This window comes from Tiliqua scincoides, chromosome 16, assembly GCF_035046505.1.
Source record: "Tiliqua scincoides isolate rTilSci1 chromosome 16, rTilSci1.hap2, whole genome shotgun sequence".
NCBI lineage: Eukaryota > Metazoa > Chordata > Lepidosauria > Squamata > Scincidae > Tiliqua > Tiliqua scincoides.
The window spans coordinates 6,215,289-6,235,131 of NC_089836.1; the positions used below are offsets into that span (position 1 = coordinate 6,215,289).

The 19,843-nt window shown below is 44.9% G+C and overlaps 1 protein-coding gene across 3 annotated transcripts in view; it reads left to right on the forward strand.

The window, feature by feature from the left end:
* CNTRL (centriolin) overlaps positions 1-19,843 on the forward strand; it is a 37,832-nt gene that overhangs the window by 2,530 nt on the left and 15,459 nt on the right. For 2 of the 3 annotated variants that reach the window (XM_066610652.1, XM_066610655.1), the window contains exons 3-19: positions 522-655; positions 1,837-1,967; positions 3,573-3,714; positions 4,838-5,024; positions 5,807-6,000; positions 7,853-7,900; positions 9,319-9,438; positions 9,748-9,970; positions 10,189-10,298; positions 10,783-10,977; positions 14,858-15,011; positions 16,029-16,249; positions 16,949-17,125; positions 17,734-17,868; positions 18,176-18,318; positions 18,554-18,761; positions 19,081-19,260. In XM_066610652.1, coding sequence (XP_066466749.1) covers positions 522-655; positions 1,837-1,967; positions 3,573-3,714; positions 4,838-5,024; positions 5,807-6,000; positions 7,853-7,900; positions 9,319-9,438; positions 9,748-9,970; positions 10,189-10,298; positions 10,783-10,977; positions 14,858-15,011; positions 16,029-16,249; positions 16,949-17,125; positions 17,734-17,868; positions 18,176-18,318; positions 18,554-18,761; positions 19,081-19,260 — 2,702 coding nt within the window. The remainder of the gene's footprint in view (positions 1-521; positions 656-1,836; positions 1,968-3,572; positions 3,715-4,837; positions 5,025-5,806; positions 6,001-7,852; positions 7,901-9,318; positions 9,439-9,747; positions 9,971-10,188; positions 10,299-10,782; positions 10,978-14,857; positions 15,012-16,028; positions 16,250-16,948; positions 17,126-17,733; positions 17,869-18,175; positions 18,319-18,553; positions 18,762-19,080; positions 19,261-19,843) is intronic. The other variant, XM_066610653.1, reaches the window with a different exon arrangement.

Consider the following 19,843-nt stretch of genomic DNA (forward strand, 5'->3'; position numbering starts at 1 on the left):
GACCCCTTGGGGCATGGACCTGTCTTTTCTAAAGCTCAAGTTCATGGTGGTACCAAGGACGCAGTCCATCCTTGGGCTGGCAGAGCCAGGTATGATTGAAGCGGTCACCATATTGCCCAACGGAACCTGCACGCTCTCCTTAAGAACACGCGTGCCCCACAGCATGTTGTCCATCACCCCAAACGCTGCGCTTCTCGGTTCCCCTGAGGTTCCCGGATTGCAGCATGGAATCTTCTTCCAGTTCTCAAATTCCCTGTCTGAGCCATAAACTAGTTGAGGAAAGGAGAAGTGTGCCTGCTTCCTTTTCTGAGTAATGCCCACTGCGATGTCATATGTCTACTAAAGAAAGGTATAGGGAACTCCATTAAGTCCCAAGGCAATCCGTTCTCATGCCCACGACTGCATTTGTGAAGGGACAGGTAACATTTGACGTAAATGCCTGTCATCCTTGCAGCCACCGGTAAGGCATTGCTCCTCTGTTCTGTTGTCACGTATTACTTCAAACACCTTGTCGTTTTCAGGAGATGGTCATAGCAGACCAGGTGTCAGATACATAACAGAGCTTCTTATCAAGAAATTGTCCAAACAAGAAAACCTGGCCCGTGTGACTTCTCTGAATCTTTCCCTTGCTAAAGACGGAGGAAAGAAGTTTAAGGTATGTCTCGGATATGCGTTCAGTGAGACCAAAAACATTGTTTTGCCTGATATTGAACATTCTGCTCCACTAACAAGGGCTGTGGGTATAATCTGCTTTCTGATATAATAGACAACAGAAACTAAGAACTAGCTACATATAACAGTAGTGATGCTTTTAAAATGGATACAGAACTGCTTTGTATACTATGATATAGAAACCTAGGAAACTGCCTCACATGGACTCAGACAAGCGCTCCTTCTAGGTCAGTATTGTCAATACTGAATGGCATCGGCTGTCTGAGGTTTCAGGCAATGGCCTTCTCCAGCTTTACCTGCTGTCAGGGATTGAATCTGGGACTTGGTACATGTAAAGCAGGGGCTCTACCCCCAAACTGTAGTCATGTTTGTATTTGTTGAACCTGTTGTTCCCACTAACCACTCCTGGTTCAATCTGTTGAGGCCAAGGATCTAGAGAAAATATTCTCCATCTCAGAGTCCTGCTGCTAGTGATGTCATCTGGGAGAAACTAGAGCTCTGCTGACCAAGCAGAGGCAGAAAGTCAGGCTTCCAGGATTTATACCAGTGGTACTCTGCCCTTCAGGGTCTGCAGACCACTGTGCCTACTACACTCATGTCCGTTGTGGACCACCAAGTGTGGAGCTGCAGGGGTCTGGTGGTGCACAATGGCTGCCAGATTGCCCCAATTTTAGACCAGACTGAGCCAAGGGAGGGTGGGAGAGTCCACACAAGCAGCGGCAACATGGTGAGCACATGGCACTCCACTCACCTACCATGCCCATCTGGCTCGCAGACTACCTCCCATGCTCCACCACAGTCCCTCTCATTGGGAACCACTGATTTACACTAACCAATCCAGAGCCTTCATCTTGACCACAGATCACTGGCCTACATTGTTACCTTTCTTTCTTTGCCTCGTGGGTATAAATCAAAGTGCACATGTAAACATGCATCGAATTGTGGTAGGAATAACTGCTTTAAAAGGCTGCTGGCAAAATGTTTTTGGAATTTGACTTTTTTTTGTTTCAGAATAAATTGGTGCGATTACAGCTCTCTGTTGATCTCACTTGTTGGCATGCTGTGTTTGTGCAGCTGGCATGGTTCTTAAGAAGTAATAAAACAACAGCCTTCTGTTTTTACAGAAACTAATTTAATAGTTCAGTGTCTTGTGTATATTTTCAGTACATAGAAAATCTGGAGAAGTGCGAAAAACTAGAGATCCTCAGTCTTGGTAATAATCTAATCGAGAAGATTGAAAAACTGGACAAACTTTTAAAACTGTGTGAGCTCAATCTCTCCTACAACAAAATAAGGTAAGCGCTCTACCAAAGAGAGAACTGATTATGGCCTACGTACAGATGATACTTTGTGACTAAAGTGCTTTTTTTGTAGTGCTGTGTGTTACGTTTGCCATACGAAAGGACCTCTTGTTTAAGGAACAAGTTAATTCAGTACAGGCTTAATGTGCTGTTTGAGTTCTGGAGAAGAAGGATCAACTGCCACATATCCCTTAGGTGTGCTGTGGCAAAGGCTGATTTTGTACATTTGGCATTTTTTCCAACCTTGTGTCCAAAATGGCAGATGGTAGAGCAGCACAAATTTCAATGGGTGACCTTCTCTCCAAAGTTCTCCAGTGAAATACTAATTTGTGAAGCACAGTGTAGTGCACAACAGCCCTGATTAGATACAACCAAGTGCTGTAAGATGACTTAGGGCCCAATCCTATCCCACTTTCCAGCACTGATGCAGCTATGCCAATGGGGTGTGCTGCGATGGGTGGCAGTCATGGAGGCCTCCTCAAGGTAAGGGAATGTTTGTTCCCTTACATTGGGGTTGTTAGAAAGTTAGCTAAGATTGGCCCCTTAGAGACTAATCCTATCCAACTTTCCAGTGCCGATGTAGTTGGGTCAACAGGGCATGCATTGCATTCTGCTGTGGGGGGTCAGACATGGAGCCTTCCTCAAGGTAAGGGAATGTTTGTCCCCTTATCTATGGACTGTTGCATCTGTACCAGTGGATAGGATTAGGCCCTTAGATTGCAATCCTGTGCACACCTACTCTGAAGTGATCCCCCATTTAGTATAGTCAGACTTATTGCTGAGTAAGCACTTGTATGGTGTGGTTCTGCACACATGAATAAATCTGGCTTAAATGTTTGTGTGTGTGTGTGTGTGTGTGTGCGCGCGCGCGTTTTGGTGGATGAGGCTGTCCGTAGTGTTTCTGTACAATGTGTTGCCGTAACCGTCCCTCTTGAGGAAGTTTTGCTCTCCTGTGATGAAACGGAGGTTAGAAGCACCCAAGAGTGTTGGAAAACAAGGCATAATCGTGCCCGGTAAACAGTTTTGAAGCTGAAACGCAAGCAAGAGTATAAAAGGGCTTTTTCCCCTGTACTGTGCTAGTGATAACCTTAGGACACAATCTGATAACAGTATACTTGGCTAGATTTTAATGCAAGCCCCTCATAAGGCTGCAACAATTGTCAGACTCTGGGAATTGAGTTAACCTGGTGGCAATTCTTTTTAATTTCCCCTTTCGCTAACCATATTTTTTAATTTGTTTATACTGAATTACAAATTGAAAACTGTAACATAAAACGCAAAGCCAGAAAGTTAGATGCAGTTTTTGGGGGTCGGGGGAGGGGACAAATTTTACAGGAAATACATGAAAAAATTAATGTGCCAACAAGTCCTATTTCATCTTGTTTGTTCTTGACTTCCTGTAAATTTAGTTCCTCTAAAGTTCCTCTTGTATGCATGTTTTGGATTTTTTTGACCTAAACAAAGCATGCTTTATATCTGGCTGCATGATTCATTCTCACCAGAAGCCGATCACAAATGTTGTTTCTCTCCTGAAGCCAAGATAATGGTGTACATGCGCTGCTATTATCGTGTCTTAACATTGCTGCTTTTTCTTGTCAGTAAAATAGAAGGCATTGAACACCTACACAACCTACAGAAGCTGAACCTTGCTGGAAATGAAATTGAGCACATCCCAGCATGGATGGGGAAAAAGCTCAGGTTCCTTCGCACCTTGAATCTGAGGCGGAACAAAATATCCTCTGTAAGTGACTTCAGTCTGCAGGATGGTTGCCTTGTGGATTTTGTTGCTGTCATTTTGTTTTGGTGCAAGTCCTTCCCCTAAGATAATGCTTGTTTGGCCTTTGAACACCTCTGCGTTGACCTGCGCAAGACTAGTGATAGCGGAATTTTTTTATTTTAATTCAAACCCTTTCTGCCCAATTTGCATATATGCAACAGGGATCAAATGTGCACACCTGTGGGCTGGACAGAAATGGGTTAAAGCCTCCAAGCAGCTGTATATTTCAGGGCCATGTCATGACTAATCATAAAAATGCTGGAGTAGGGTACACTCAGTTTACTTGTTTTTCTTACGGTGTGCTGAAGTTTTGAGGAACCTAACTGTGCAATCCCATTCCTGTCTACTTGGAAGTAAGTAACCCTAAAACCTTCTAGGCCAGGCCACTTCCCTACATGAACTTAGTCTGAACGTTAGAACATGCCCTGGGTTTCCCCATAGATGTCCCGTGGTTCCGTGTCAGCATTTCATCAGCGGTTCTGTGGAAAGGGATCGCTGGCAATGGCAAACTTCAAAGCTACTGAGCCCAGCCAGGGTCTTTGTGTGGATTCAGTCAAACCACATTCCAATTTTATTTTCCAACTGTCGAATGTCAAATTTGTGTTTGTTGCCATCCAAAAAAAGACACGTACACCCTTTCAGGTCTTCAAAAACCAGCAGATTGGGGTTTTTGCTCAGTGCAATGTTTGCGTCCAGGTCATGATGAAAAACAAAGAAATGGTTTTGATTTTGAATCTATTACATATTTCAAGGGAAATTCTTCCCTATTTAAAAATGGAACTTTCAGCCTGAAAATGGGAACCCCTGAAAACTTGACTTGGCGGCCATTCTTTTCCTTTCTATGATGACTCCTTTAAATCCTTGTCAGTGAGAATAGTGTACTACTTTTCATCTCTTAAGAATTCAATTAACGTCTTGTGTTATGACAGCCCCATAACATCTTGATGGTTATACCCACTTAGGTTCCAATATAAAGGATCCATTTAATTTATCATGTAGTAGAATGTTGAATTATCTTTCAGGAGAAAAAGAAATATGATTTGAGTGTTGAGAAATTTCTAATTCTCCTTTTTTTTTTCTTAAACAGCTCCATGAAGTATCTAAACTCAAGTCTCTCAAAGACTTGATTTCTCTTTCCCTGGCAGAGAATCCTGTTGCAAACCTGCCTCACTACCGTCTCTACACCATATTTCATTTGCGGTCATTGGAAGATCTCGACGGACAACCAGTGACAAACTGTGACAGGGAAGAAGCTCTTGAGAGGTTTAATTTAGGTAATTATGATTACTACAGGTAGGAATCTTGTCCAGATTGAATTGTTGCGTATTTTTCAGACTGTGTACATGTTTTGGGCTTGGCAGAGAAATGCGTTGTGCCAATCTCAACCTAGGAGTTAGAAGATAGTAACAGCCACTTCAGACAGTAATGTTTTTCAGGGTATGCCAAAGAAGTGTTCAGTGCAACTCATTTCTGCCCAGCCCACAGGTGTACACTTTTCATCCCTGTTGCGTTTATGCAACGTTGGGCAGAAATGGCTTTAAATGTTTTTGGGTTTTTTAAAGCAATCGGGTAAGACTGCTTTTTAAGACGCACTTTGTACCTGGAAATTAGTTTTGTATCAGACTTTTTTTCTGTCGGATTGTAAGACTTGGTATTTTATTTATTTTCACATTTTTTCACATTTTTATACCGCCCTTTCTCCGAAGAGCTCAGGGTGGTTTTACATAGCTGCTCCTCCCCTCCTTCTTGTCCTCACAACAACCCTGTGAGATAGGTACGGCTAAGAGAAAGTGACTGGCCCAAGGTCACCCAGGAAGCTTTGTGGCCGAGGGGGGATTAGAACCTGGATCATCCAGGTCTAAGCCCACCTCCCAAACCACTACACCACCCTGGCTCTCTATTGGTTCCTGACCCATCCTCATCCCCTTTAACCACGAATATTTTAAGTGATGTTTCCTATTTTTCTATCCTATAAAATGCCATTATTTGTTGGCGAAAAAGCAAATGTTAAGCGAATATAGCAATGGAAGTGTGTGTGGTTTGCTGTATTGTGTAGAAGAGATAGAAAATCTTGAAAAAGACTTGGAGAAAACCACAAAAGAGGTGGAGGATCTTAAAAACAAGCAGTCCGCCCTGCTTGAGCAGCTTCAGCAACAGGAGGACCTGAACAAATCATTCAAGCAAAAACACCAGCAGCAAGAACAAAGCTTTAAAGATCTGGAGAGTGAGCTGCAGACCAAGAATGAGCTGGTAAAGCATTTTTGTCAGGGGGCATGCCAGTAGGCTGTTGATGGGGAGGTGTCTGTGTCTGTAGTTAAATCTCTGGAAACAGTTGTTAACGTTAAACGATCATTCATGTTTGGGGGGTGATTCAGCGAGCATTTACAGCAGTGTCGTTCGTCTAAAGCCAGTTTGACTACATCAGTGTATATACTCTTTGAATAATCCCATGAGTTGACTTTCTGTTATGATACTATCATGTGTTTGTGTATGTTTAAACTTTCAGAAACCTACATTTCTATTTTCTGTTCCTCCTCTTCTAGTAAACATGGTTGGCCTTCAGAGCATGGAATTTAAATGATTTTTTTATTAGAAGCCATATGTTGCTGTCTCTGCTGCTCTGTCCCATTATATCTCTATTTCCAATGTTCTTGTTTTCTGCTTAAATTTTTCCTAAATTTAGATTTCTGTTATATAGTTGTAACCATAGTTATAGAATAATCTATTCTATTGTCTATTGTCTATTGGCAACCTTCAGTCTCGAAAGACTATGGTATTGCGCTCTGAATGGTGGTTCTGGAACAGCGTCTAGTGTGGCTGAAAAGGCCAATCCGGGAGTGACAATCCCTTCCACACCGGGAGCAAGTGCAGTCTGTCCCTGGTCTGTCTCCCTGGCTATGGACCTTCCTTCTTTGCCTCTTAGCCTCAGACTGTTGGCCAAGTGTCTCTTCAAACTGGGAAAGGCCATGCTGCACAGCCTGCCTCCAAGCGGGCCGCTCAGAGGCCAGGGTTTCCCACTTGTTGAGGTCCATTCCTAAGGCCTTCAGATCCCTCTTGCAGATGTCCTTGTATCGCAGCTGTGGTCTACCTGTAGGGCACTTTCCTTGCACGAGTTCTCCATAGAGGAGATCCGCCCATCATCCATTCTCACGTCATGACCGAGCCAACGCAGGCGTCTCTGTTTCAGCAGTGCATACATGCTAGGGATTCCTAGCAGAATAACCTATTAAGCCATGTAATTTTCTTCCTTTAATTTTTATTTACCTTGGTTACACAAAATTGCTTAGCTTTCACCTTCTCTTTACATAAGAACAGCCCCACTGGATCAGGCCATAGGCCCTTCTAGTCCAGCTTCCTGTATCTCACAGTGGCCCACCAAATGCCCCAGGGAGCACACCAGATAACAAGAAACCTCATCCTGGTGCCCTCCCTTGCATCTGACATAGCCCATCTAGTCCAGTTACGATTTCACAGGGCCAGGCTTAATGACTGCTGTGGAGATTTAAAATTATCTGGCCCAGTCCATTGGGAAGCTCCCCTTTGTAGAGTCTTTGGAATGGGAACTGTGGTCATCTCAGGAGGGCTTGCACACCAGCATCCAATTAGATGTGACCATCTTGCTATATTGGCCTGACTGAATATAGAGTTTGGTAGAGTTCAGGGTGTTTCTAAAGACAGTCTGATTTCAGAACATAATGTCTAGTTCAGGCATCCTATATTTTTGTCAGCACTGCTCGCTCTTCTGGATGAGAGATGTTTGCTTGCTTCTTATTTTTTTTTGCTTTAGCTGATATCCGCCTGCCCCAGTGTCCTTACCGGTGAAATTCCTCACCAAGGTAGTCCTTGTGTGTATAGCTTGATGTGTCATTTTTTTTATTGATTGATGCTCCTAGGATTTGCTTGCATGGCTCTGGTTTCAGGTTATCCCAATACAATTTATACTTGTTCTGTAATTGTTTGCTTGAAAGTTTCCTGTGTGATGTTTTTCTAAATTAGAAGTTGCATATGGTACCAAAGACTTTGATTTAGAAATCTAATCCTGTTCCTTTTTCCAACCTTTCCTATTTCTTCCATTCTCTTTCTCCGTCTTTTCTGCCTTCAGTTCTTCCTTCTGCTACCTCTTGGAACCTTGCTGCATGCTCTCCTTCAGGTATCCAACGAAAAAAACCATTCCCCATCTTCACCATATTCTTTTCCCAACAACTTGAATAGTCACTTATTATAGTTGCGATCATATGTTTGGTTTTCCCAAATATATTGGGCAGTACAGTTCTTAGTGAAAGTATAGACAGAATATTTTTAGATGGTAATTGGTTGCAGACCAGGTTGTGAAACCATGGTCAAGCTTTATATTTGCACTTAGAGCAGGATGTTTGAAACGGTTTTTTCACATCTCTGCTTGAAGAGTAACAAGCAGGTCTCACTGGTGTCTCTTCTGTACATGCCAGCCTGAGGTTTCACTGTCTACATTCGCGCTAACCATGGGCAGCAGTTGTGTTTTGTACCAGTCCATAGATTGCATGCCAGTTTTGCTCAAAGGTGGACTGGACGAGGGCTGATTGAACCCCAACCTGGGGGTTGGATCAAGGGTTTGGTAGAATCCTTCCGCACGGTCAGCAGACCTTTCCGTTCCACCTCGGCATCTCACGACATCCCCTCATTCGGGGACAGGGATGCTCTGGGCAGTCACATCTGCTCAGACGTCCTGTTGCACTGCCTTTTGGGGCGCTGGACAGACAACATGACTGCCCAGATAGTTCCTGTCCCCTGAATAAGGGGGATGTCACATGGTGCCAAGGCAGAAAGAAAGAAGCAGTCCAAACCGGGACAGTTTTTCCGTTGCACAGCTGTGGCAAGTTTGGCCACCACTGGACTAGACAACTAGGACTGAGACAATGTTTTAGTCTGTTATTTTAGTTAGTGCCTTGGAAAAGTAAAATATCCTAAACTGAACAAATATTGACACTCCTGAATGCCCATTTTTACTCAGTTGAAAAGAATAGAGCTATAGCATGAGAATAGCAGCCTAGTATTTATTTTTATTTTTCTTAGAGGCCTCTCAGACACATTAATATCTAAAGACTTTAATGAACTGAGTAACCAATTCATGACTAACTAGTTCAGTTTGTTTGCGCTTGCATGTGCATGTAGTTTGTCTCCCATCTGTGTTTTTACCAAATACCTTTGTGTGATTTGTGTTCAGTAGTCATGGCTGTGATTCGGTGAATCTTGTATGCAGTGGACTCTTATTGTCAGCTGTGGAAAGGAAATGAGAATAAAGTGACGTCGTTCCACAGCTGGCAATGGAAAGTCTCAAGGGCACTCTACTACTTGCTTGCTGTACGACAACCAGTACAGTACCACACTGTACCACAGCTAGTGTAACTAGTGCCTTCACACTGGGTATGGATAACGCAGCATTGCGGGCCAAATGCATTTTGTCACTTCAGTTGGGGCCGGGCAGCTTTCCATTCCTGCACATGCTTACACAGTGTCCCATCGCATGGAAAGACATTCCTGTGGTGTTAATGAAACTGACGCAGTTTTTCAAACCAATCTTTGTATTAGCTAAAGCAGAAGACAGTGGAGTTAACTCGAGCCTGTCAGAAACAATATGAGCTGGAGCAAGAACTGGCTTTCCACAAGATCGATGCCAAGTTTGAACCCCTGGGTTATTATCCGATAGAGGTAATGATTAGAAATTGGCCTTCCAAGTTCTGTTCATTTCCCATCTTCTTTTTTATTTCTGTCCAGTCATGCCTTTTATGGGAGGCATGGCCTTGGTAATTTTGTCGCAACAGAATTATATGAAAGATTACCAGTAACTTTGAACTTCAAGTAGGCTATTTGACCAGGTATTGGTCTCTTTTGTCTTACATTGAGAAACATTCTCAGGCATTATTAGTACAGTGGACCTATTTTTTTTGGTCCTTGTAAAAATAGTTTTGTAAACAGCTTTCAGACCTGACCAAATTTCTGCTGCCTACCCTTTTACAGGACGTTGAACTCAACAATGTGCCTGGTGAAAGCGCTTACATTGGGAAAGCCCGGTACAAGAGGAACATGTTTGCAGTGGAAGGTTACGTCCCTAGTAAGGCTCAGAAAATGCAAGTGGGAGCCTTGGAACAGGAAGAGCAACAACAAATCCAGCAGCTGAAGCTGAATCTTCATCGGTCACTAGATGTACAGTTAGAAGAAAAAGAGAGAGAGATTAAAGCAGGTACCACCAGCCCTTTACAAGGGAGTCTAGCCCTGTGTGTTGGGCCGCTTGGCAGATGCATAGGATTGGGCCGCACGTGCTGCTATAACTGTGTCATTCCTATAACTCATTGCAATTTTTACCCAAGCTTAAACCCTTAAAACAGCTTAAACCCTTAAAACAGACTTCTGTATTGTGATGCATACAGAAAAGTACATTTTTTGGTCTCATTTTCCTAGCGCAAGAAAGATTGACCGAATTGCAAGCCGAAGTGGCAAGCACAGAGCAGCACGTATTGAAAGCGACAGAGAAGCTTAAGGAAGTCCAGGACGCTGCGGCTCAGAGACAGGTCTGTGTAAATAGCCAACTGTGAAGGCAACACCGAGCATTTTTAAAAGGATACAGGCATTAGCATTGCATGATGATTTTTCTCTGTGCAACTTTCAAATATAGCGCATTCCAATTTTAAACATTTAATGCTGATGGGGAATGACTTGCAGGGGCCAAGCATAGCAATACTTGGCCATCTTGTGGCACAAAGTCAAAGCGCAGGATGGTAGTTTTCATGGGTGATAACCACTTTGCTCCCCACATAAACTGATGGGAGGCTGACTAGCAGGCCAATGAACTCTGCAGTCCTAAGCGCACTTGGGAGTGGGGGTCTTTGTTTGCCATGGGCCTGATTCTAGATATACCTGAATGTGAGCTGATTCAAATTGTTTGCAGATGAACTAATCCAGTAAAGAGCCCAAGCCATATCTCTTGAAGGTTTGGAATCTCCTGCTTCTCCCATGTTTAGCTAGGTTTTTTTGTTTCTACTGGTCCAAATGCAGGTGTCCGAAGTAGAAAAGGAGTGTCTCAGACAACAGCTAAGCAACAAGATACTTCTCTTAAACCAGCTGCGAGAGGAGGCTGTGGAACTTGAGAAACAGCTGGAAAGGCAGAGGCAGGAAATAGCCCAAAAAGAGAAGGAGTTAGAAGACCTGCAGGGTTTTCTAGAGTCTCTGGATCCTAAAGACCCAAGATATGTAAGTTTATTTGTTCTTTAAATGGTAACTGTGTTTTGGATAACTGGAAGCATGTTGAAGAACTCATATAGCCAGTTGTATAGCCAGGCACACAAGTGCATGACATTCCAGAATAATCTGGCAAAGGGGGTAGAAGTAAATGCCTGACATATTAGGGGAGCGTAATTCTGGAGTTGAGTGTTGCTCCCCCCCCCCCGATTTTCCTTTTATGAAGGGAGCAGATTCACGCACTGTGTCCTTCCTACCTAGATATGCACAAAGCCATTGTGCAAAAGCCATAAGATCTGTAGGAATCCTCTTTATCTCCTTCCATGTTAGATCTCTGGGGGGAAAGGCCTTGAAGGAGCTCCTGTTCTGATGGATAAGGACTTGCATATCTCTTCTGTGTGAAGATTCTCAGATTAAGGTCCCTTCAGAGATCATTGCAGGTTCTACCTGTAGTGTAGCAACCTCTGCAACCCTGAGTGCTTGGAGTCCCTTGATGAATGTCTGTGAAGCAGCCAGTTAGTCTTTGGTCTGCTCGCCCTTTGTGTGCCACAAAAAGCTGAACATCTCATCTGCAAAATTAACTTGTTTTGTGAACCTTGTGGTGTGGGTAGGTTCATGGGGGGAAAAGGTGAACCTTAAGGTGTCCTGGCCCCAGACCGGTAAATATCAAGAGCAACACTATAAACTGTGCCTAGAAACCCCTTGGGAACTAGTTGAGCTAATGCCCAACCAAAATGCTGGTGCTTTGAGCATCGCAGAGCAAGTACCCCAGCCCACTGCTTCTGGCACCATGTGGGAATGTTTAGAAGCTGGTGATTTGACAGCCATACATTCTCAAAGATCAACATCCCCGAGGGAGGAGCGGCAGGGAGGGTGCCTCTTCTTGCCTCCTCCCAGCAAAAAACCTTGTGTTGGAATTTGTCTTGTACTCCAAGACAAATTGTTGCTATCCCTTGTAAAACAATGTTGACTGACCTGTTTCGTAATCTCCTCCAGTTGCCTTCCAACTCTTTCTGGTTTGCATAATTGTTGCTGCGTTGATTCAGCAGAATAAGGATTTCAAAACTGATGTCTGTTTGCTGCACAGAACTCGGTGAGACTGCACCCGAGGAGACGTGCGTAGGGTTTGTGCTGGAAAAGTTCTGTGCACCATGGAAGCTTGCCCCAGTAGGCAGAAACCCTCATTGTACTGAATGTACTGGTGTGCACAACTCAGGCTGTTGTGTGCCTGTTTGGGTATAAGCCCTATTTCACTCCATAGGGCTTGCTTCCACGAAGACGTGTGTAGGATTGCCCCCTACAGCTGCAGTCTTGTGCTCAATTTCTAGCAGTAAGTCCCATCACGCTCAGGGCTCAATCCACCTTTCCAGTGCCTCTGCAGCTGTGCCAGCGGAGCTTCTGCTGCATCCTGTGGTGGTGGGGCAGTCACAGAGGCCTCCTCAAGATAAGGGAATTTTTTTCCCTGACCTCGAGGCTGCATTGCGGCTGCACCAGCACTGGACAGTTGGATAGGATTGGGCCCTTAGTTGGGCTTATTTCAAGTAAGCATCTGTACAGTTGGGCTGCAAGAAACTTTTATACAGCTGCACCAGTGCAGCTTGGCTTCCTAAATATAAAGCATACCCTTTTAATTCCATAGTTTGGTGTAGTATTACAATTTGGGAATTGAGCCTACTGAAGTGCAATAGAAATATTTAGATCGATCCCTAAGGTTTGCCTCGTACTGCATGCTTTCCAGTTATGGAGGCGGGCACAGCAGATTCTGCCTTTTGTCTTTGAGGCCCACAGCCTTGTTCTGAAAAGAACTGCCTAGTCAGCGATCCAGAAACTCTGATAGTAAAACGTTTCAGTATGTTGCAGGAGGTTTCCTAAACGAGAGGAAACTGCTTTCTCCAGAGACCGAGTCCGGCCTCTCAGAGAACAGGGCTGCCTATTAGCAGTCCGGGAGTCGATTGGCTGCCCACACTGCTTCCTGTGTTGTGATTTAAAGCAAACAGGATGGAGTCCAGCAAGCCGAGACAAGTAGGGATTGGAGCACATGTTACCAGTGGGCAGGCGTCACAAAGGACCTCTCGGAGCCCCTGTAACTTTGCTTGTTTCCTACCACATCCGAACCCAAGTGCAACTGTCAAATGGAGAAGCGGATGCCCCAGGCAAGACGGGAGATTAGAGGGAACCATGATCTGGTTAAGCAACTTTGTTTTAGCGCTGCCTTTCTTACACAATGAATTCCAAAGTGCGAGTGGGGCTTCCAGTGAATGATTTGAAAAGGCAGGCGGAAAGACCAAAAAAGCTGTAAGTGTCTTGTTTCGGTTTCCTTCCCCAAAGACCCCCCCTTGTGACCTTAACAGCTGCAGCAAACCTTCTGGGCGGCAAGCGGGTGAAACTGCAGGTTTCTTGAGAGCAGGGCATGCTTGAATTGCATTTTTGCAAAGTTGTACTTCAGTCTTTTAAGCCGCAAAGCCACTACATATTTTATCAGTTTATAGCTTGTTAAAACTCTTGTCTAAATCAGCAGAAAAGCTTGCAGCAGAACAAGATATCTATTAAAAAAATTTTCCCCCTAGAAGCCAACAATACGTTATGGATTTCTTATACAAAATAGTAACAACTGGAACCTTGCATTATTATTTTTTTTAAAAAACCCAAGAACAGCTAACTTTTGGGCTGCTTTGTTGCTGTACTTATTACTGCTATCTTTTTCTCTGGGTTTGGTTTGTACTGCCTGGTGCTATGGAGTGTTCCGTTGGGTATTGGTAGATGAAGAGCAGATGCAGACAAATGCCTGGCTAGCGAGAGTCCGCCATGCAGAATCCAACCCCGTGTTTCCAAGTCAGGCAGACACTTTCAGTGGAAACGAAGCACTGATAACAAAACATGCCATTGTGACAGTTTTGTTCAGCTGTGCTGCTGGATTAAGCACCAGGCTTATTAGGAGATGTTGCGCAGAGCTAAGCTTAGCAGTCTTGGGATACTGCCGCTTGAATTACTGTGCTCTTCGGGTCTAAGGTTTAGGGGAAAACAATGAAAATAGGATTTTGGTGTGAAATTGAAATTAGGTTGTTGAGCGAGTTTATTTACATGCTAACGCCGAAGAGCTTCAGTAACCTATTTTATTCTTTTTTAAAAATTGCATCAAAATAGAAATTTATATTAAAAAATGTATTTTTACAAGGTATACAAAAAAGGGGTTTATCAAACAAGGGGGAAAAAATGGAGAAAGAGCTTTGCTTATGTGGGATTAAGCAGCTCAAGTGGTTCACTTTGATTTTGTTGTTGCTGAGAATAGACCTCACTGTGAGATTGGTCTGGTTCACCCCAGAGGGTCCTGCAGCTTAGGTGGGACTTCCTGTTATGAGAAGTATGGAACTGTCACTGCAAACAGCATCACTGCGTCATGTTCCTCCTCCTTCGAAACATGGCTTAATATTCCCCTCCTGATATCATCCCATTGTAAGTTTCCCTGCCGACGGCACCCAATTACATGGAGCAGAGCCAAGGATATGCACAACATGATGATATTGGATGGTCTGAATTTCCCTTCTCTGTACCACGTGACAGAGAGGGGAAAACGAAACACAGGTTTTGGTGGCCGCCCTATGTTTCCCAAGATGAGTGCTGTAGATTTATGTTGGGGAATTGAGGGGCTGCAGAGGTTCTTGTCTGGAATGAACTCCTCCTCCTCCTACTCCTGTCCCTAAATAATAATAACATAACATAAAGAAGAAGGTGAGGATCAAACGTACTACATCCATCTGATCCATCCATCCATCAACAATTCTTGTCTTAATTGTTTGATTTTAAAATGTTCCAAAATGGTATAATTAGCCCCTGTGTACATGTTTACATAGTGTTCAGATGCGTTTGACAAACCTGCCCATTCATCCCACAGGCTCATGCAAAGGCTCAGAAAACCAGCAAAGAGCAGCAACTGGACATGATGAACAAGCATTACCAGCAGCTCGAAACTCGCCTGGACGACATGCTGTCTCGGATCGCGAAAGAAACCGAGGAAATCCAGGACCTGGAGCAACAGCTCACGGACGGTTGGATGGCTTTCTTTTCTCGCTCAGGGGCACAGGGAAGCTCTGCTTTCCCCAGAAATGCAGTTGCGTTCACTTCACATGGGAAATGCGGCATGTGTGTGCATAGAGATGGCACGTGCGTATTTTATGTTCCTGCTGCATTTGGTGACGTTTGTAGGACACGTGATGTACATGCAGCGTTGCAGTGTAAGAACTGGAGCTCCCCTTAATGCTTAGCCTTTAATGATGGTTGGGGTGCTGCTAAGCTATTTCTCCCTAAGGAGAAATTATTTGTCACCTAGAACTACAATTGACAATTATTGGCAGGAACGTAATGAGGCCAAGCCCCAACTTGCTTCCACAGTTGTCAGACAACGAATACTAGCAAAGTCTGAACCTTTCAAAGCAGCGTTTTTCCTATTGTGGATGGCAAATGGCAGGAAACCTGTATTTGGCTCAGCTTGGGGTATCCAGCTGTCTCCCTCTCCTCCTGAATTCAACTCTGAGGTGGTCTCATGCTTTATAGGTCACCCTATCCCGCTGATCCAGGGCAGGCTGCAGCTACTTGTCCAGAACAGATAGGCTAGCTAAGACCAAAAAGTTCCTTTATCCGCTAGAGGGGTACAGGAGCATGGCGAACCAATTGGTCGTTGTCCGCAGGCTGGATTTGGCCCATGGGCAGCCATAATGTGTTACAGTCAATTGTACGTTGACGGTTCCTCACTATGCATAGCAGACCACGCTTCAGTGGAAGTCTCTGGGGGTCAACTTCCAAAACGGTTCCTATCTTGTTGACTTTTCCCCAGTGCCATGATAACGAGATGGACAAGTGCCATCTGTTAGGGAAATGAGGCAGGTAAGAAACGGCTGTATATACAGCCTGTGATGAATTGCCTTAGTAACGTAATCTGTGGCCATTATTGGCATCCAATAACGAAGGCTATATCTCCTGTTCTCTGTGTTCCTTGGCCAACCTAGCTGACATTTTATTGGGAAAACAACGACATTTTCCCCTTGTCTTTCTTCTTCTGCCCGCAGGTCAAATAGCAGCAAACGATGCACTGAAGAGAGACTTGGAAGGGATCATCACTGGGTTGCAGGAGTATCTAGAGAGCATCAAAGGTCAGGCCAAGCAGTCCAGTGACGAATGCAAGGAGCTGCGGAAAGAGAAGGAGGCTTTGCTGCAGAGGCTGGAAGAGCTGGAGGAGGAGAGAAACCAGCTGGAAATAGTTGCCATGGATGCCGAAAACCTGAGAAAAGTAAGACCGAGGACCGGCTGCATTCCCAGATTGAATTCCAAGCATTAAAATGCAGTCCTAATTCTGATTAACTTTCCCTCCCTAGTTTCACCTCCAGGCTATGGGCAGGGTCATCACACAGCCGGTCTGCCTTTGTCTGGAGGGTGGAACTGCACACTTGTGCCGCCAATGCAGGTTTCCGCATCCTGGGGGGCAAGATGGGGGAAGTTGCTTTCAGGGGAGAATGTGAGGAGGAGGTGCCCTGCATATCACTTGCCTTCCATAATAACGCTACCATTGGCTGCTTTCCCCACCCACTCACTTGACTGCCAATTACGTCTTGGAACTTGACAGGTGGGGGAGCAGCTTGTGGGCAGGAATTGGAGTACATGTATGCACACATACATGCACACACCCTGCCTGCCCCTTTTCCTGTAACATCCCCACCCCTTGCTGTTTGACACGCTGGCAGCCACCACAGAATAGGAAAGCCCACATCTGCCATCAAGCAGGAACACCTGGCCATGGAAACATGGACATTGTAAACCTCCTGTTGCTGATAGCGCCCATTGCCCACTGTGATCACGCTGGTTTAATGCTCTTTTTTCCCTCTGATGTGCCAGATCCCTGAAGCAGAGTTGGGCAAGAAGCAGTCATGTGAAGAGGGGGTTAACAAGCCGCATGGGCCCAGAAATAGCAAAAATCATGTCTCCTTTGTAGGAAATGGCAGATCTTGAGCAGGCATTCCAGGATCAACGAGAACTCAATGAGTCCCTGCGGGAGGCCCAAGGAGAGCTCAGTACTTATGAGGCCGAGCTGGAAGCTGAGCTGAGGGCCCGGGAGACTGAGATCAATCAGCAAAAGGAAGAGCTGGAGAGGCTGAAGCGACTCGGTCAGGTGTGCAGACCATCCAAGAGAAAGGACACTCCTCTCTCTTGCAGCTTTTTTACTCCTCTGAGAGTACTCCAAGTCCACTTAGCTCCATTTTGATTTGGCTTTGAAAATATCTGGAACGAACTGGGGTCAGTGGGAATAGCACCTGGTGGGGCTGAAAGCACTGATCCAAAGGAAGCATAACAGGGCATATTGGCATACCCCGTGCCCATTAATTGGGGGGAAAGTGACCCCAAATGCCACGCATTTCCCATCCCCCCCTTGAGGAGGAGTTGTTGACAGAGGTTGAGGACAAACTGGCCTTCCATTCAAGGCCTGGACACCCACTGGTGGAAGTCAAGGAGCAGTGGTTGCCTCCTTGACCATCACTGCCTGTGTGATCGCAAATGGTTCTTGCCCAAACCAAAACCACCACGAATGGTTCTTGCAGGGCCATCGCTTCTAAGAAAAAAAGAACAGTTCTTGCAAAATCCTGTTCTGTTTGATAGCTCCCTAATTTGGTTTTCCTTAGAAGACAGGGAGTTGATCTTGTCTCTTTTTTTTCCTTTTTTTTTAAAGAACAAAATCAAACTGACATTTTTGGTTTCTTTGTTTTTCCTGTTTGGAGGTAGCTGGAACACTCGGCTCTCCAAGCTGAACTTGATAAAGAAAGACAAGCCTTAGAAAATGCTCTGACCAGAGCGCGTTTATTGGAAGGGAAGGAACAGGAAAATCATCAGCTGCTCTCCCAACTCAAACAATGGCAGGTGGAGTATTTCGTTTTTCATGTTTCCCCTCCAAGTGTGTGTGGCCTGCTAGCGCTGTGTCACGATCCCCCAAAGGTTCCACCTTTAGCGAGAAGTCAGTCATGTTGTGTAGTTTCTCTTCATACAGCTCTATCGAGAGAAGTGGTTGTTCTTTTGGGGTTAACAGCTGCTAGGCTTGTGGCAATAAAATAGCAGGGCTGCTTGGCATTTATCTTGTATACAAACATTTGCAGGAAAAAAAAATGGTGTCATTTCATTGGAAGCTTCTAATGGTAGGAGGTGCCCTTGCAAATCTGTTTTGTTACAGAAAGACAACAACCTTCTGAAACAGCAACTCAGAGATGCTCAAAATCAGCTGAATCAGGCAGTGGACAGCTTAATTCGCCCTGAGGAAGTCTCCGCTCGTGTGAATGAGCTCAAAAAGAAGCTGCAGACTGGGGCTGAAATTCGGTGAGTCCGCCAGATTGAAGGGGCTGGCCTTGCCAGAGAGTGAGAAATGGCATGTTTCTGGTCTGCCTTACGGGATTTCTTGGCTCCTCCAAATTGCAGCCTCCCTTTGCTGTTTATTTAAAGATCTGGGTCTCCATCACACATCTGGCTTGGCCTAAGACAGTAGTCCAGATCCATGCTGAAAAGCAGCCTACTCAACCATTCTCTACCTCCCCCCCCCCTTGATTTGTTTCAGATGCCATAACCCAAAGGACGTTTTAGGGAAAAGCCTTGCAGAACTCCAGGAGCAGCTTGGTGAGATCCTGGCTCATTCACAGCAAGAGAAAGAGGCCAGCCAGGCCAGAGAGAGAGCGCTTCAGAAGGAGTTGGCATCTCAGCAAGCGAGGCTGGAAGAGTCCCAAGAAAAATACAGGCTGTCCTGCAACAGAGCTGCAGAAGCCAAAGTAAGAGGATTGCATGTTACACAAAAGAGTGAAATAGACAAATAGGAAAACACCGGAGCAGTGCAGGCAAGAGGTATTTTGATCAGGCTGTGCTGTACGCCTTGCTGCTGTGTAGTAAGTTTCAAAAGATTCAGGGTAATTGTACAGATAGAATCTTTCTGTGGCATGCCTTCTGCTTGCAATTTGAGAAGAGGGTTCTGTCCTGTATAACTATTTGTTTAAAAAGCCACTACTTTATGGAGACGGACACCTGCATGGTGCTTGTTTAGAGGCTGAATGTGTCACACCTTCCATTTTGTCTCTGTCATTTCAACTTCAGATTAAATCTGAGAAGAGACAGAACGAAGCCAGAGTTCAGCAGCTAGAGAGTGAAATCCAACATCTGAGTGAAAAGCTGAAAAACATGGAGGAAATCCAGGATCTCACAGATCAGCAGCTTCAAGAAGCTGATGAGGAAAAAGAGAGGATTTTTGCCCAGCTAGAAGAGTTGGAGAAGAAGGTAGGGCGACTCCACGTCATTGAAAACACGGCTGAAGCGAGGCCCTTCCATGTACTCCAAAGTGCAAAACAATTTGCTTGTGTTCAGTGTAAATGCATTCACAAAAGAATAAGTTAAAATATCCTTATTATCCTGAAGTAGTTCTGTCTGATCCTTCAGTGACCCTCTCATATATTGCTTTGTGCTTTGTCAGGTCTTTTGAATAATGGTGTGGGTGGAATCCTAAGTTTTGCTAGTCGTGATGAAGGAAGTGTCGTCATGACTAAGTCCCACTGAAATTGAGGCTGCAATCTAAAGCACATATCTGGGATTAAGCTCCATTGAGCAGTACATGATTTAGGGCCCAATTCTAACTCGCGCTGGAACAGCCAAGCCGAGTAGCCTGCATTGTATGCAGTGCGGGTTAGGTGCAAACTGCAGGTCACCTCAGGGTAAGGGGATTTTTTCCCCCTTACCCTGTGTAGAGCCCCAGCCTGCACTATGGGGCTACTCAGATCTGCACCAGCTATTTAGCTGGCGTAAATCTGAGCAGCTCGTGTTAAGGCTGCTTGGGTCAGGGATGGGGTAGCATGCAGCCTATGTT